Here is a 17,139-nt window from a genome sequence, read left to right as displayed (position 1 = left end):
ACCCTCCTTATTGCCTCCAAAATTATTAAAACAGAAGGCTGTTGAGAGACTTAAGAAAAACATACTCAAATTTGGAAGTTCTTTTCTAATGTCAGAGGCAGTCTTTTGTCATGTTTCATATGCCTTATTTTTCAGTGTAGTTCAAAACAATACTTTAAGTTGCCTTTTTATTACATTTTAATACAATGTAAATATATATAAAACTAGCGAGCCAGTATTTCAAATTTCTTGCTTTATTTTTGTGATAAATTTATCCATGAATCTATGAGTCTATATTCTACTTGAATAACGTCTGTGCTGGACAGAATGGGAAACTTAGAGACATGGTGTGACTTTGTGATACTAGTCCATTTGACCTCCCTTTGAATTTACTTTTCAGTCTCGGAGAACATTTTATGCTGTGACATTTAGAGCAGAGTGACACTTTTGTACTTGTATGAGCAGAGAAAGTCAGAAATACAACCTGGAGTGCATTATGAGCTGGTTAATGACATTGCCTTTGCTGAAACTGAACCCGAATGGCAAGAATTAAGGAGGTGGCGAACTTAACTCTGGGAAAGGGGGGCGGCTCAGCCTCCAGCCCCAGCCGTGGGCCTTCCCTGGTTTCCAGTCCCGCCCTTGCGTCTGCACTAGCATAATGCAGAGAGCACACAGGCGGAGTGCTGGCTTTCTGCTGTGTGTCACCTCAGACACTTTAAGGCCCGGACTCAAGCCCGGGGTTTGTTTTGTGCTCCCAACGAAACACAAAGCCACCAAGGGGGGATATCTGGCCAGGACATGAGACACTTCAATTTCTTTTTCAGTCTTTTTCCCCCCAGAATCACAATATTCTCTCTACACTCGGAATATTATATATCTTTTGTTGAACATGTAATACCTCCAAGTTTTCTTTGTTATATTTTAGTTTAGTTCTCACCAGTAAGATTGGTGAGAACCGCTATGCAATGAGAATGTGTCAGTCAGAACATTAGCTTGATTTCCAGACAGTATTTCTTCCTTACCCCTGTCCTGACCTATGACATCTATAATGTCACTTTATTTTTGGTAATTCCTCTCCTGACGATTTCTGCATAGAACAAAAAGAAGCAAAGCAGCTCAAAAAAGCGGCCCATTCAGGGAAAGCAGACATCAGTAGTTCACCGAAGAGCGAGCCTTTGTAATTTAAGAGTGCTTCAGAACGGAGGGGTGTTTGTTTATTTTTTTAAAAGGATAGAATGTATCAAAATAAATCATCTTTATTATACATGCAGAATCCAATGAGGAGAATGTCAAAAGTTGTTACAATTGCATTTCTGTAACAGGTTTTGTTATAAAGGCACTATGAATAATTAGTTGCTACCAAGAAGACTTCATTAGCTGCTTAATACTCAGATTACTGGAGATTCTGCCAAAGGCACAAAGTTTATCTGATTAACAATAACAGCTGACACACATTATTTTGAGCCTGGTAGATAAAGATATTTCTAAGAAGACACTTCCCCGTGCCTCTTTTTAATTTTTTTTTTCTGTAAAAGACAAAAGGCAAATACCAAATATCACATTCCCTGGTACATATGAGAGAGGCAGCAGACATCATTTGTAAGTGTGGCTAAGGGACAGAGATGGGAAGCATCATCTGAGCTTTCCAGCCTCAACCACGTGTGTCTCGTGGGCTGCAGGTAGCAGAGTCGGGTGGGTCACTGCCAAGAACGCGGAGAAAAAACAGTCTGGCGCAGAACGGGAAAAGAGTGCTCCTGGTTCTTCTGAGAAGGTCGGAGAGGGGAGAGGAACTGGAGCATAAAAAAGCGTGCTGCTCGTGATGTTTAGGATGAGCCGTGCCAAGTGTGGCCGTGCTGCTCAGTTCAGATGCTTTTTCTTGGCGGATCTGCCTCCAGGGTCCGGCGGAGGCGCTGGCGTTCGTGTCCAGGCCCAGCACATCTCGCGCCACCTTCCCCCTTCTACTCTCGACTCCGCAGAGACCCCGTTCAGTCCCTACGCCCCTGGTCCCCCTTGTTTCAATGCTCTCTACCAGTCCCTGTCTCGTCCCTGAGTGTGTGCTCGAGCCTCTGCCACCCTATAGTCCCTCTTGAGCTTTTCTCTTTTCCAGCCGCTAAGTTCTTCAAAGCGGCAGCGTCTGGGCGCGGTCTTCACTCCTTACTCCCACTCACCTTCCGGTCCTTCCCTGGGGCGGGGGACACTGGGCACGAGGGCTGGGCGGGAGCCGCGTGGCTGCCGGCATGAGCGTTCCCTGTGGGAAGGGGCGGGAGCAGTCAGATGTGAGCCCCGTCCAGGTCCCAGCTCGAGCGAGTCCAGGCCCCGGGCCGGTCAGCCGTTCGGAGTTGCGAATGCATAGTCTTAACTATGAACAAAATGGCGCATCGCTGCCTATGTAGTTCATGAGATCTGATTTCTCATGTAAATATAAGTAGGGATCATTTGCAAAATAGCAGAGGAGAGTTTCCTGTGCAGACAGATGCTTTTTATATTTATAAAGCTCGAGCTCCTTTTTTTTTCTTCTTAATGTTCTGGGAAGCTGGAAACTGATATGATTTTTCATATCAAGTTGAGTTAACATATGGCAAAGAGCTCCACGAGCCTGTCTCCAAACTCTGCAGCTAACAGCTTCCAGCCTCCACAGGAAACGGAGCTGAGCTTCTGACGCATCCTCATCCCGAGAAGGCGGCGGAGCGCAGCCCGGAGTAGAAGCACAGAGCTGCATGTGCACCAAGCCTCGCGCTCAGCCTGACCCGCGGCCGCGCCGAGCGCCGTGGGCGCTAAAGTCCCGTTTTAAGTTCTTCCAGCAAAACACTTCAAGGTGCGTCAATAACCGAGTAGCAGTTAAGCCCACCCTTCAGCTATGCACAAAACAAGGTCCAGACTGGATACTGCGTCCCCGAGGGGCCTCATCTGGCAGTCACCGGTGTCTGTAGGTCTCCTCCCAGGGTCTCAAGTCCGAGGAAGCAAAACAAACGCACGCCTCCTCGGTGCCCTTGCAGGAGGGAGCTAGGCCGACCTGGTGCAAAGCGGGCTTCAGGCGTCACGTCCCTGCTGCCGCGGACTGTGTGGCGGGTGAGGCTGCGAGCACCGCGGGGCTCGGCCCCGCGTGGGGCGGTCCTCGTGGCCTCCCAGTGCCGAGCTGCCGTCCAGCCGTGCTGCAGGACTCCTTGGCTGCTGTGTAACAGGGGTTTCTTTTGGGGGGAGGAGGCCGTCTTGAGTCACTTTCATTTCCCACTGCCACCGCCCGAGCCTCGTCTCTCTCCTTCCTCTCACGTTCTGTTTGTACTGGATCCTGTAGGCAGAGAACCAACACCGAGAAGTGTGGCTTAACTCTGTTTCGGAATGACGCTGTTCACAGCTGTGAGTGTAGGCCAGGGGTGGTCCGTCAGCAGCCCAGGGGCAGGGAAGGAGGAGGACCTTTCCCCCACTACCTGCTTCCCTTTGGTCAAATTATGGACTTCCTTTGGATCCCAGTTTCCTCGCCTGTGCATGTGTCATAGGATCGCTGTGAAGGCCACATACGATGATATTCACGGAGCACACAGAGCCGTCGCCAGGATTACTTCAGGTCACATACGGAAAGCGTGAGGACACACGGGGCTGGGGGGAGGTCTCGCACACCTGGCCCGTTTGCCGCAAGGTGTAACTCTTTGAGCACTGAAGGGGGTAACGGGGCCTGCGTAGGGAGTTACAGGTTGTCCTGCGTCTCCTTCCTCTGCAGGATTTCCCAAATTTGCCCGATCCTAAGAATCACCTAAAGCTCATGATAAGCATACAGGGCCCCCAAACTGTCCCCCTGGGCCTTCCGATTCATTAAGCTTGGATTTTTTATTTTTGTCAGGTGTCCTGGGGACACTCATTGTCAGGCTCGTTCAGGAACCCTTTTCCTGTTATACAAAGTGGAGGTCATTGTTATTATTGCTTATTTTCCAGTAAAGGATTTTCTATTATCACAGTGTTTTCCAGGATTAGTAAATAAGAAAAGAAAGAAACGAAACATTTCCCATCAGGAAATAAAGCTGTTTCCTTTTAGATGAATTTCACAGATAAGCGCACGTACCCTATACACATATAAATTATAATTTTAAAAACATTTCAGTGTGGGTTACTTTCCGTTCATGGAGACTACCTGCTTGTGTGAATTTGTGGTTTTACTGTCCTCGTAAATCCACTCGAGTGCCGCTCCGGCTGGAGACGCTCACTCTGTTCACACCCACGTCTATGATTTTCCCTTGAGCGAAGGACAGTTGAGATTTAGCTTGCAGGGCCTTGGGCGTGAGGGCGTGGCGGGCGTGGAGGGCGGACTCTACGTCAAGCTGGGAGACGCGGAGACGGGAATCCCGGGCACTCGGGGGCTGCCCGCTGTTTCTGGGGGACGTCCAGCAGCCTCGGGGAGGCCCAGCCCGCTGCAGAGCTGCCCGGGCCCCAGGCCCGCGTGGCTGCGTGTGCCTCTCCGCGGCCCCGACCCCTCTGGGCTGGAGGTGAAGCGGGTGCCGACTTCATTCCCAGCGCAGACGCTGACTGCGATGACTCAGCGACTCAGCCTGTTCGCTGGACAGGAGCGTCAGCAAAACCGCGGGACGCTCTGTGACCAGAAGAAAGAGCGGGACGGCGCCGTCCTCCCCATAGGTGCACGAAGCACACAGACTCGTCCTCGCCGCTCTGCGAAGTGCGCGCTCAGCGCCGTGACTCGTTGGGAATATTTGTGTCCGGGCGTGCTGCATGTCTGTGGGGCGATCTTGTGCTTGTGCGCCTGTGGCTAGTAGTGACTCTGGGACAACTCCCGTGCTCCCTTCCCTGGTACACCTGTAAGGTACCTCGCATCACCCGCCGGAATCACAGCAAACACTCCGGGGTCCCTCACCCAGCCCGACGGGCTCCAAAACCTGAGGTCAGCCCGCTGACGGAGCACACCCGCTTCTCAAGCGCACAGTCAGATCAGCAGGGACCGTAAAACCGATCAATACCGAGTATCGCCTAGTAGTTTAAAACGGGAGGTCGTAAATTACAGAGGGACCGGGATGTTAGGGTCTGTCCTTGTAGTCAAGTGACATGGGACCTATTCACTGTTCAAAGAAGAGTCATAAAACCGTATTGCAAATCACTGTCACAGCGAGCACAAGTTCTTACTATGACCGATGCATCCTTTTCTGTAGTAGGATCTACGCAAGAAAGCAAAGTACAATCAGGAAGTTGCCCGTTGAGCTCAGAATCAGAAAAAGTAGCAGAAGAATTGAATTCTTCAGGGTCCTGGGCTCAGAGAGCCTGAGGGGCCCAGCTTCCAGCGCCTGCGCCTCAGAGCCACTGGCCACACCTCACGTCCACCGGAGGTGTGCAGGTCCAGGACCAGAAGCCCGCACCAGGTGGGGCCAAGGCGGCCTCTCTCCTGGACGGCGCTGACTTCAGTGCATCTTTGTAGCTCCTGATTTGTACTAAACTTACTCTTTAACTACGAGGAATGCTTGGGTGAGAGCAGAGCGCGCAGGCTGAGCATTTTTCTGTGCCAGGGACATGCTGGCTTGGCCGTGGTCTAGTTCCACGCTCAGAGGCGCTTTGCGGCAGCCACCTGTCACCCCGGTACCGGTCAGTGACTGTAACCCCTCGATAGGATGTTGACATATGACATGCTGAAAAACGCATTCATTAAAGTCCTGTTTATATTTTCCTTTTCAACTCAGAGGTATCTAAACATCTCTAGGAGCCACAGGTTTGTCACCAGCACACAGCTACCCTTTTGTAGTAAGCGAGTCGTTGGGCGTTCTCAGACACCGGCATTTCCAATGTGGGCTGGGGCATTACCGAGGCTTACACAATGGCTGTTTTCCAAAGCTGCCATGACTAAAACCCATACCTTTCCTGTAGCTAACAGCAACTTCGATTCTATCACGGTTTCTCATTCTAACCAAGAAAAGAATGTCATTTGCTAGCACGCAACTGGACCTTTCTTAAAGTTAGCGCAGACTTTACCCAAACATTTAATTTCAGGATAGAGAATTCACGGGACACAGGCCACCGCTCATAATTCTCCTCTGCCAGGCAAACATCACTGATTCTGAGAGCTCTTCTTTTGGGTGGGACTAGACAAGAAGCGGCTTCGCTGCCTCATATCCCCAGGGAACTGCGACTGGTCCAAACTGGAGCTGGCTTGCCAGAGGAAGCTAGTTTGGGTCCCCTGTCTTTCCTATGGTGTCTGGCAAGATCTGTCACTTATTTTTAATCCCTGCATTTATCTGAAAGTAACTGTCTACTAAAAGATTTCTGAATCAGGAAAGAACAAGTTTTGTGGGGGAGTTTCTTCCTTTTATTCCCTGGGGTCTTCTCATCGAGACAAACAAAATTGCCAAATAGTATCAATGAAGGCCTGACAAGTAGCAAGGTTTGCTCAACATTCAAAGTTCCGTCAGTGAAGTTTAGTCCAAATTAGTATCCAAGATTCACACAAGCTTTACCACAGAATTTTTTTTTTCTGTTAAGAAAATAATTTGGTTTTTAATTAGTGAGAAATATAATATTTCATGTACATCTGTTGTACATGAACCAGTTTTGATTTTCTTCCATGTTAAATGAAACTAATTTGGTCTAGAAAGTTCTAAAATTACACCACCACTAGGAATTCCTTATGTGTCAAAGCAGCTACTGATTAAACGCATCAAATAGATGATTGTCTATTCATAGTCCTATTGTTCCATGATGAGAGAGAATGTAAAACATCAGAATTTTATAGACTATCAGTTAAAGGGTCTCAAAACCATTGGTGGAAATGTCAGCACATTAAGAATAGCATGTTATGAACTGAGTCTTCAGTTTATAATGAGGCATTAGTTAAGTGCGTGCCTGTGTGTCACTTGCTGAATTGAGGAAAAAGAGAAGAAGGCCACAGGAGACACGTTCACTTGTAAAGAACATGCAAGTTAGAGTAACCAAATTATTTCTGATGTACGAGTCGGCGTTATTTATATTTTTGTGGTATGAAGGTCGATAAACTTCCAAAAGGCCAAATGCCACACAACCCCGAATATTCTGTATTCTGATACACAGGCTGGTTTTGCCCAAAGCTGAGTTACCTGTACTTCTCTCTCATTTTCTAGGACCTGAGAAATAGATAGTTATTGAATACAAATCGATGATGAAAAATGCCTGCAATTTTATTTGCAAGACCTGTAAAATTAAGTTCAAGAGAGGGACTTTCAAATTCTATTCTCTTTATCCTTGTCTTATCCAACTTTCATGCTGAACTTTTTTTTTCACATTTGGAAAATTACTTTTTATTTTTTCTCATCTCGAATATTGCTAATGCTAGGTCAAACCCACACATCTCCCCAAAAATAAGCACAGCTTTACTTTTTTCAGACAGGAGATAAAATCTGTTCCGTTCCTCATGCAGCTCCCTTCAGCTGGCTCATCTTTCTGTACGCGACTGTATGCTTGCCCCGACTGGAACTGAGCACAGGGGTTCGCCGGGCGGTGGCGCTCAAGTTCCGAGACGCGAGGTCAGAACAGTGGCCCCTTGAACAGGCTCGCCTGCCCCAGCCCGAGACCCAGCAAGACAAGGGCCAACACGAACGCGCCCAAAGCGACCACATCCGCTTATGTAATTTCTCTCCGATTCGGCTTATACTTTTACTTTAAAAAGGAAAAAAAAAGTATAATGGAGGTAACAGCCACCTAAATGTATGGTGACTGTGCCCCCCCCACACCAGTGCCCATGTATGGTGACTGTGCCACCCCCGAACCCCACCAGGGCCTGCTGCACAGTGGTGGCCACCACCACCTCACATGGTCCCACCCAGCGTTTACTGCTGTTGTAGACCTGGAACTTTGTGCCGACTTGGCTCCCAAGTACCAGGGCCTCCTCGTCAGGGCAATCCCCACCTGCCCCTTGGTCCTTCATTGTCTGTCTGGAGAGGGATTCGGGGTACTCACGGGGTTGAGGACCACAGTGAAGAAGAGCTCCCCTCCCTGGATGCTCTTGTCCAGCTCTTTTGGACCCCCCGGGTATTCTTTGTAGAAAATCGTGTGAGTGAAAAGCCCACAGGTTTGTCTCGGGAGAACCTGAAGGAAGAATGAGCAATAAGGAAAAAGTTCCTTTCAACTGATTAATGTGTTGAAACTTAGCTTTCCCCCCTCTCTCCTGGATGATGGTGCGCAAGCTGGTATCATTATTCAGTTCTGAACTAAAGCTCAGAAAATCCTCCACAGTCTGGGAGAGCCAGAATGACATCAGTATAGCAGGAATACTAAAGAGAAGGTTGAAGAAATCGTTTAAAAGTAAGATAGACTTTGAATTATTTTAGCCACTTATCTATTTTTAAATTTCCAAATCAGCACTTCTATTATGAAGCCTAGTATGTTCCAGCATCTTAAGAAATTTTAAAAAAAAAGAAAGAAAAATGAAGCTTTAAAAATATTAGAGTCCTGTGCGCCACACTGTAATTCTAGCAGGTTGTAGTCCGTAGCCTTAAAGAGAGCAACACAGTTGCGCTCGTCAATGGGCAGCGCCGCTACTAAGTAACTTTCTGAAGAACCAGCGGCTTCTGCGACTGTCTGCAAGTTAGATACACGGTCTCCTTTGTGTTTCAACATCAGTGGCTGCTTAGCAGCGGTAGTGTCAATTAAAAAAAAAAACAACAGTTTTAAGCTATATTCGAAGATTGAAAGGAAGTGACTTTAATTAAACGCCCCCTGCTGCTCAGCTGCTCAGACGGGACAAACCTGCTTCCTGCACGTGGCGCTGTCCCTGCGCTTGAGCGGTCAGCCTTCTGCTCTCTGGCTCCCTCGGCGACCGATGACGAGGCCCGGGCCCCCCGCGGCGCATAGACCACCCCTCCTCCGCCCCGGCCCCCCGCGGCGCGCTCACCATGATGTTCCGGTGCACGAAGCCCCTGCGGTGCCGCGCGGGCTTCAGGTGCGGGTACTCCTCGGTGCTGGTGCTGCCCACGTTCCACACCTTCTTCCAGGCGCCGTAGAGCGGGCCGTGCACGGGGTACACGCCCGAGTGGTGCGGGGCCACCGCGTAGCCCGTGTCCGTCGGGATCCCGTGCTCCTAGGGCCGAGCAGAGTGGGTGAGAGCGGGGCGGGGGGCGCCGGGCGGGGGGCCTGACCGCTCCTCGTCTGACCCCAGGGTCCTCGAGCGTTTCCGCCACACACTTGTTTAAGCCCGTTCTTAACTCTACCGCTTGGTGAAGGGAACGCGGTAACGAACTGTTCAGGCTTCACGAAGGCCGGAAGCCGTTTCACGAGCGTCGGTGACAACACACCGTGTGTGACAGGACTCGTGGCCCTGATGAAGAATGTGCAAAGCCTGCATTCCGTGCGTCCTGACGGGGCCCCCACCCTCCTAGTCTCGCGATTTCAACAAGTTAAGCGACAGACACTTTCTACGAACAGCACTCGCTGCTCCCCGCTCAGTGAGACGGCGTTTTTAGAGGGACGGCACGCATTCGGGACCGCTAGACCCGCGGAGGGCGTTTCACTTTGCCTGCTGCCCGGTTCCCACCGAGTCCGCCACGTTTCCCTTGGTCCCTGGGCATGTGGGCCGGCACCAGACACTGCCCCCTGTCCTGGTGACCTTTCACTGGGTGATTTTCTTTGAAGTCAGAGCTCTGGTTATAGTAAAAGTAGAAGGTACTGAAAGAGCCATATCATCTGGAAATTGTGTTGAACCGAAGTCAAACTTTTGCACATAAAAACGAGTTTAGTTTACTTCCGAAATCTCACACTCACACACTACTGTCTTCTATTCAATTGGTCCTGTAAATTCCAAAACCAACCCTGTGTCATCTGGAGTATTTTGGAGGGGACTTGGGACAACTTTGGAGAATGATGACTGATCTTCGTCTGCGATGGTCTGTCGATCCTGACACAGTCTCTTTGGTCTAAAAGAGGAAGCGCGACTTTGATGCAAAGAACACGCATAGCTTTGGCGGTAGAGGCGTTTTTCCTCCCCAGTGATGTTTCTCTGTCTGTATCTGTCAGTTGCTTTATAGTCTCCAAAGCTCCACCCCCGTAGCTTCCCGTGAATTAGCCGTGGCTTTCTTCGCCCTGAGGAGCCGGTTCACGCACCCAGCACCACGACGTCAGGCGCCACGCGTATCGGGCCGTGGGAAAGGACCACGAGGGACGCGGAGCGCGTGGCAGGGGCGTGGCCAGCGCTGTCTTCCCGCCCGAGTCATGGTGGGGGGGGGGGCGCGGGGGGCAGCGTATCCAGCGCCCAGACACGGGAGGCGGGTTGCCGATGACTCGTCAGCACCCAGGTGTCCCGCGGACTCTCCCACGGCATAGAAGTCGGGGCCGCAAAACTCGGCGCCATCCCCCGTCACCCTCCGCCCTCACCGCCCCGATCCCTGACGATCCCCTCGTGTCCTCGCCGCACCTAGACGCGCCCCTCCCCGCCCGCGTCGCAGAGCCCCCGCCCCTCGGCCTGTCGCGCCTGCCCACGCGGACAGCGCCGTGCGGTCAGCGGCCGTCGGGGGGCTGCACGGGCCGTGAGGACGAGGACGGCGGTGTCCGGGGGGCGCGGCCGGGGCTGCGTTTCTGACGCGCGTGGGCGGAAGTGCGACGCTCCTCACTTCACCTGCATCTTTGTAGAAATCATTTCACCTGTGCTATCATTGTTATATTACGTAGGATTCCACTAAAAATGGAATCGAAATATCTCGTTGCTTTTTTAAATTGGTTTTTAAAAACTCAGACTTAAGCGGTTTTTTCCAGCTAAAAATCATTCGCCAGCACATACTCTGTGTGAGGTCGTCAGTGACGTCTTCCTCTCCGTTGGCTTTAAGAATAGGGGTGTGGCGATGACACATGAGGTGAAAGACGGCGAATTGCAACCACAGGTGTTTAAAGGGGAAAAGCCAGCAAGTATAGGTTGACGGTTCCTTAGAGGTTATTGGAAGGGACTGGGATGAACTTCACGATGATAAGAGCTGCACGCCAGAGTCCAAAGGTCTCCAGATGCGTAAGAAACGACGCTGCTGGGGAGCGCACGGGGTCTCTCAGGTGCCCGCAGGGGGCCAGCTCTGCCCTGGGCGCACCGCGCGGGAGAAGGGTGCCCCGCGGAGACAGTTCCGTGCACTGGAATGTCCCCAAATATTTGGGGACCAAGGCGTATACATTCCTTTTCTTTCTTTCTTTCTTTCTTTCTTTCTTTCTTTCTTTCTTTCTTTCTTTCTTTCTTTCTTTCTTTCTTCCTTCCTTCCTTCCTTCCTTCCTTCCTTCCTTCCTTCCTTCCTTCCTTCCTTCCTTCCAACACTAAAGAAATATGAGGCTTTCTTTCTGGCCCCGTCTTGAGTGCTGGTGCAGTGTGTCACCATGTGACTTCTACCAGGCGTGCTGGGATTTATCTTGTGGCGAGGGAATTAGTTTGGTACTGAACGCTGTCAGTGTAAATACTATAATATATTCCTGTGGTCAGAGGTGTCTCCAGTATGGCTTGAAATGAAAGATCTTGAAAGAAATAATCACCTTAGTACAGGAATCTGGTTTTTCACTTTGTTTTTTTTTCAATTGTGAGATAAAGGGGTTGTGTACATTGTAAGTTTAGATTTAAAATTCTGTGTTTCTTTGATATAATCCTTGTGGTTTTAGAAGCGATATATTCAAATGCTAAATATAAATGTACTATTTTAATTTTGTAATCTAAGCTTAAGTTAACATGTACAATTTTCCTCCTATATATTTAAGGAAGTAATAACCTTCTAAAATGGGATTGGCATATTTACATAAACTTGGTTAATATTCATAGATTTGGCCACAAAATTTTTTTTAGTTTTTTTTTTACAGGGTTATCTTTAATTCATTGTATATATTTGTTTGTCTGATGATATGTGAAGCCTCTGCTGCGATGATCACAGTGTTTTTAATGGATTTGTGTTCAGAGTTTAAAGTCACCTCTGTTGGCAGCTGTTATATAGTAAAAAACTCGGCCGGCCTTCCTCCATGCCATACTTCTGGCTCAGGTACCACCCCAAGGGAACCTCCCAGCCATCCGAGGAGCTTCAGGGAACGTAGTAAGCAAGTGCACGGACCATCCGGAAACAAAGGCTAAAAACTGGGTACCAGTCCCGAGAAGGTTCCAGAAGGAATGCCCCCGTAGCCTCAACCTTCATTTTCACTTGTAACCTCCAAGAAAAATGTGCTTGGGGGTGAGCGATGGATTTTTTGGCTAGTCTTCCCTGATAATTATGTAGTGAGGTTCAGGGCAGTTTCCGTTTACCGGAGCCTGCTGTCCCCTCGTCTTGTTGGAGAAGGGTCTGCCCCCCTCAGGAAGCAGGGAGCTCCTCCTGGGCAGGGGCCACACCGTGTGACCTCTGACCCTATGCCCCGTCACTCTTCTGTGAGTGTCTGGGGAAGTTCCCCTTACATCTGACCCCTCAAGCACCCAGCGCGGATGTGGAAGTCACACCCCGAAGGGCTGTTCTCACGACCACATAGAAAAGTCTGCTCAAAAGGGGCCGACACACCGAAAGCTTCCGAGTTCCTCAAGACCAGAACCGGGTGCTGCGGCCATCAGCACGCGCTTGCTCGGCGCGGCATTTGCAGTCGGTTACTCACCAAGGCGAACTTCTTGTTGAGGACCATCTGCTCCACCAGCGAGGACTCGTTGCGGAACAGGTGGGGCTGCATGTGGCTCCACATGTGCGGGAACCACCAGAACTGGTCCACGGACCGCAGCAGCAGGTCGTCGCCTTCGTCCTCCGCTTCGGTTCCTTGGGGGCGGGGGGCGAGATCACTCAGTCAGTAGTCCCCGTTACACGGATGCTCTGTCGTCTGTGTCTGTCTGTCTGTGTATCTATCTATGTATCTATGTATCTGTCTGTCTGTCTATCTATCTATCTATCTATCATCTGTCTGTCTTCCTATCATCTATCACTATCTATCAGCTGTCTAATTATATAGGCTCATAAGTCCATAAATGTATTTAGAATACACCGTTTACAGGATCTTAGATGCATGGAAGACTTAGAACATGGAATGTAGCAAAGAAAAGCCTGCTACTTGGGGAACCATCAGAGACTGTGACAAAAACTCTTTCGAAAGTTTTTAAGCACGAGACGTGGATGTAAAGCACTGCGCGATGAACACAGGACCGTTCCTGGGACGTGCGGACTCTCGCGTCTTCGTGCGACCTGTCGTTTGGGGGGCGGGTCAGGGCTCGGCTGCAGGTCGGCTGACGCGGGCTGTGCCCAGCAGTCCCGGCACCGTCACCCCACAGTTGATGTGCGCTGCGCCTTACGTCTGCGAAGAAGCTTTTCCGTGGTAACGAACACTGAGGCCCGGCGGGAGGAAGGAACGCGGGAATCGTCCTGGGAAACTTAGAGAGGACGGGAGGAAGGACGGGAGCGAAGCCGGGCGTGACGGGAAGACACCGGGGAGCTGAGTGTCAGCCTGCAGAGCCGCCGCGCCCTGGGGCGCCCCTTCCTCGGAAAGGGCGGCTCTGAGTCTGAGCCTTGTTGCCCTTGGCTGCTCCCCTTCGGCGCAGACACGTCACTGTGGCACGGGGGCAGGTGGAGCCCGCAGGTGGCACTTCTCAGCTCCCTCGGAGGCCCCCGCACACTCGCGCTCTGCCCTGATGGGCAAGTCACCTCCCCGCCCCCCGTGGGGCTGCTGTCCGCGTGGGCGGAACCGTGGACGCCTGCACCTGTGTTCTCTTTGGGAGGCAGCGTCTACACAGCCCGACACAGCCCGGCTAATCCAGCACGCCCGCCTCCCCCCCTCCTGCGTTCCCTGCTCCTGTTCTCCGGTCTCTCGCAAGTCTCCTTGCGTTTTTGTTTTTGTTTTTTTTCATTGTACTGCTGGACGGTGGGGGAAGGGCATCCCCTGAGCATCACGTGACGGAGGGGACATCGTGTTTAAGAGCTGACCAAGCCATATATAACCGACGGGCCTGATTCACGGGTCACCAGCATCGAGCGTTCCGGGGGCTTCTGAGCGACTGCCTTTGGACAGGGAAGACGGGGTCCGGGCGTTGGCCTGGCGACCCCAGCCGTGGCCGGGTCCTAGCGCTGCGGCCGCTCAGGGGGTAAATAGGTGGCCCTGGTAAGGAGGGGTTTGCTGCTGCTAACTGGGGTGCTTTTGAACACGTGCCTTTTCCTTCTCTTTCTTCTTTTTTCTTGTTTTGACACAAGGACGATGTCATCTGGTCTCGCCGCAATTAAACAGCCCTGTGTCCACCCGGGTGCCTGCCTCCGGCCTCGCCCGCCGGTCCAGACGGCAGCCAGCCCCCCGTCGCGCTTTCCTCCCCCACCCAGAGGGGGAGGGCGTCTCCAGCAGCAGCTCGGCCCTGGCGTCCAGCTCCCCTGGGAGAGGGGCCGAGCTTTCCTGGCTCGTGGACGGTCGTCCCTCCTGCTGCTGGTCTCTCTCTCCTAGGGCCGGGGCCCCGCGTCTCCTCTCTCTCTGCCTCTTTCTTCTCGTCTCTGAATCCGTTCCTCCAGTTGGCCTCTACCCAAAGTTCCTTTATCAGCATGGTGCGACAGATCTCAGGGTTCTGTGGAAAGACAGCTCAGGCGTTTGTTGTCATTTCTTGAATATCATGGTGAAATCCGCTATTAAAATATTCATGTGCTTCAATAGTGCAGGAGTTAGACAAATGAGGCCTTTCCTTTGACAGATTTATGTAAGTTCATAGCAGGCACAACTGTATGCCATTCCTTCTTCCTTTAAAACTCTTTCTTATTTCCTCTAATCCTACTTTGAGGATGTGTTACATCAGAATTAATGATTCTGAGAAAAAAAGGCGGCTGCTTGTTACTTCGGACATCACGACAGAGAGCGGTTGGAACGGAGCTGTCCGCGGCCCGACTGTCCCGGCCGTGGGCACTGCTTTCTCCTCCCACCTCGCCCACCTTTTTCTGAACTGGAGGAAGAGGGAGGAACTGGACGCCCAATTCCTCAATTTGACGTGTCATTTCTTAATTCGTTATAAACCTGTGCTGAAATATTAGAAAGTTATTGCAAATGATTACTTACTATGTGTCCAAATAAAGTGTCTCTTTAGTATTTTATCTGCAGTATTTCCTAGTCTGATATTATGTGAAAAACCATCATTAATTGAGACTTTATCCTTTTGTCGAGCATTGCACTGTTTTACAAGTATCGTCTCATTTAATTCTCGCTACAACCCTATGAGGTAAGGGCCACCGCTAACTGTGTAGACCAGGAAATCGATATTTGGAGAGGCGAAGTAATTTGTCCCAAGTCAGTGAAAATGTTGAGACAGAACCTGAATTCAGAACCTGAATTCAGCCCAGATTAAGCAACTCCAAGTTCGGGACCCTTAACTGTATCGTGCACTGGCCAAATGTGGAGCTCGGGAATAAGACCAGCATGTGGGAATCCGCGTTGCTGAGTGATTCCAAGGTATAGTTAGAATTTACGGACAATGTTGTTTCTCGGTGATTTGGGGGAAACATACAAGCCTAAAGAACCAACAGGTAAGGGGGAGGAATCTTTCGCCCTTCTACTTCTCTAATTAAGGATTGCTAATTATGCAATAAAGACCCAGTTTTTAGATTTAGGCTGTGATGGACCTAAAGTTAAGACTTTCTCTTTTCTTTTCCTTTTTTTTTTTTTTTTTAACTTAACTAGCTCTAAACTTCCTTGGACCCCTCTGAGTTTCTATGTTCTCATCTAGAAATCAGTGTAACATATTCTCTGACTCCTTGGAGCCAGTGAAAATGCACACGAAAAGTGTTCAGCGAAATGCGTAGCATATGGTGCTGTTCACTAAGAGGAGCTATGATTTTAATTTCCTTCATCTCTTTATTTCTCACAAAATGCACAAACCCTTCAAAAACTAAAACAAGTCAGACAAGAAGCAGCCCGCTCCTGAAACGAAGCCTCACTAGCACAGCGGCGCTGCTTTCCTCCTTCCCCTCGCGGCCGAATAAAAGAGAATTTTTAATAGAAAAAGGAATTACTCATCTAGAAAGGAAGACAATGTAGTTCAATTAAGCTTTACAATATCAGATTTCTGAAAGGTTCGGAGCACTAAATTTTATATCCGTTCCCACCGAAACATGATTTGACTGACTCTAGCTAACCGCTGGGGTTTTGTAGAAGCTTTCATGTCACAGACAGAGGACAAGACCTCTCCCAACCTTGTCCTGAGCTCCCTCCCATGTTCTACGTTCCCTGGCTGAGACACGGGACGTTCATGCTGTGAGCTGTGGGAAGTGCCCGCGTAAGGCGAGAGGTCGAACCTCTCAGAAGGAAGGAGGAAGGAGGGGGGCAGGCGAGCGCCGTTCTGTAGCATTTGGTCCTGGGCAAAACATTGGGGTGTCGGGAGTGTTTGCTTATATTTCTCTTATGTTTGGGAAAGAAAATTTTAATTATACATAATATTTAGAGTGAGTTCCTTTTACAACACAACATAGTCAAATTTTATTACCTGACCTTGTCCTACGTAAATACTACTAGTTAAAATGAAGGTGATTTTCTGTCCATTCAATCATTCGTTCATGAATTCATTTTTTCAATAGATACTGTTCTAGTTGCTGCTATTACAACAGCAACGTCTTTATGGAATATTCATTTTAGTGAGAGAAGAGAGACAACAGATAAATAGTTTAAAAACAAAGTTCATTAAGCATCCATTTGTTATACACTCTTAGCAACCTAGGAAGAGATGGAGCTTCCTTGCGCTAATAAAGAGTACCTACAGAACGGTCTATTAAAGGAATTCTCCTGGAGAACAGGCGGAAACCTACTGAATGATTCCCCCTGAGATCAGGGACTAGGCACGAGCGTCACCGTCCTCTCTTTTAATTAGCGTTTTACTGGGGAGCCAAACTAGTGCAATAGGCGAGGAACGGAAACTAAATTCAGTAGCCTCATACAGGAGGAAATAGTTTCACTATTCAAAAATTACATTATTATATCAGCAGAAAATTCGAAAGAATCTACAGATAAACTATAGAATTAGTAAGTCAGTGTAGCAAGGTTGCTGGATATAAGGTCAATACACAAAATCAAATGCATTTTTACAGACTATCAACAAAGAAATGGGGAATAGAAAAAGACACCATTTACTATTGCAACAACCACAACCATGACAACAAAAACCCAAGGAATTAATTTAAATAAAGTTTTATCAGGTGTAATTAAAGACCCGAATACGCTAAAGGACTGGAAGAGTCAGTGTTTAAGACGGCGATTCACCCCAAA

The 17,139-nt window shown here is 49.5% G+C and overlaps 2 protein-coding genes across 5 annotated transcripts in view; one reads left to right on the top strand and one right to left on the bottom strand.

Moving 5' to 3' along the window:
* Positions 1 to 17,139, top strand: part of TRAM1L1 (translocation associated membrane protein 1 like 1) — a 242,873-nt gene that overhangs the window by 38,441 nt on the left and 187,293 nt on the right. The gene's annotated exons all lie outside the window — the stretch shown is intronic.
* Positions 1 to 17,139, bottom strand: part of LOC107510889 (bifunctional heparan sulfate N-deacetylase/N-sulfotransferase 3-like) — a 71,595-nt gene that overhangs the window by 24,813 nt on the left and 29,643 nt on the right. For all 4 annotated transcript variants that reach the window (XR_004954814.1, XM_036233425.1, XM_036233424.1 and 1 more), the window contains 3 exons: positions 12,529 to 12,683; positions 8,834 to 9,019; positions 7,900 to 8,028 (listed from right to left, as the gene is read on the bottom strand). Coding sequence is in view for 3 of the 4 variants with exons in the window: in XM_036233425.1 (XP_036089318.1) it covers positions 7,900 to 8,028; positions 8,834 to 9,019; positions 12,529 to 12,683 (470 nt within the window). In the remaining variant the exon portion in view is untranslated. The remainder of the gene's footprint in view (positions 1 to 7,899; positions 8,029 to 8,833; positions 9,020 to 12,528; positions 12,684 to 17,139) is intronic.

This window comes from Rousettus aegyptiacus, unplaced genomic scaffold (assembly GCF_014176215.1).
Source record: "Rousettus aegyptiacus isolate mRouAeg1 unplaced genomic scaffold, mRouAeg1.p scaffold_m13_p_16, whole genome shotgun sequence".
Lineage (NCBI taxonomy): Eukaryota > Metazoa > Chordata > Mammalia > Chiroptera > Pteropodidae > Rousettus > Rousettus aegyptiacus.
This window is presented reverse-complemented; position numbering and strand designations above follow the sequence as displayed.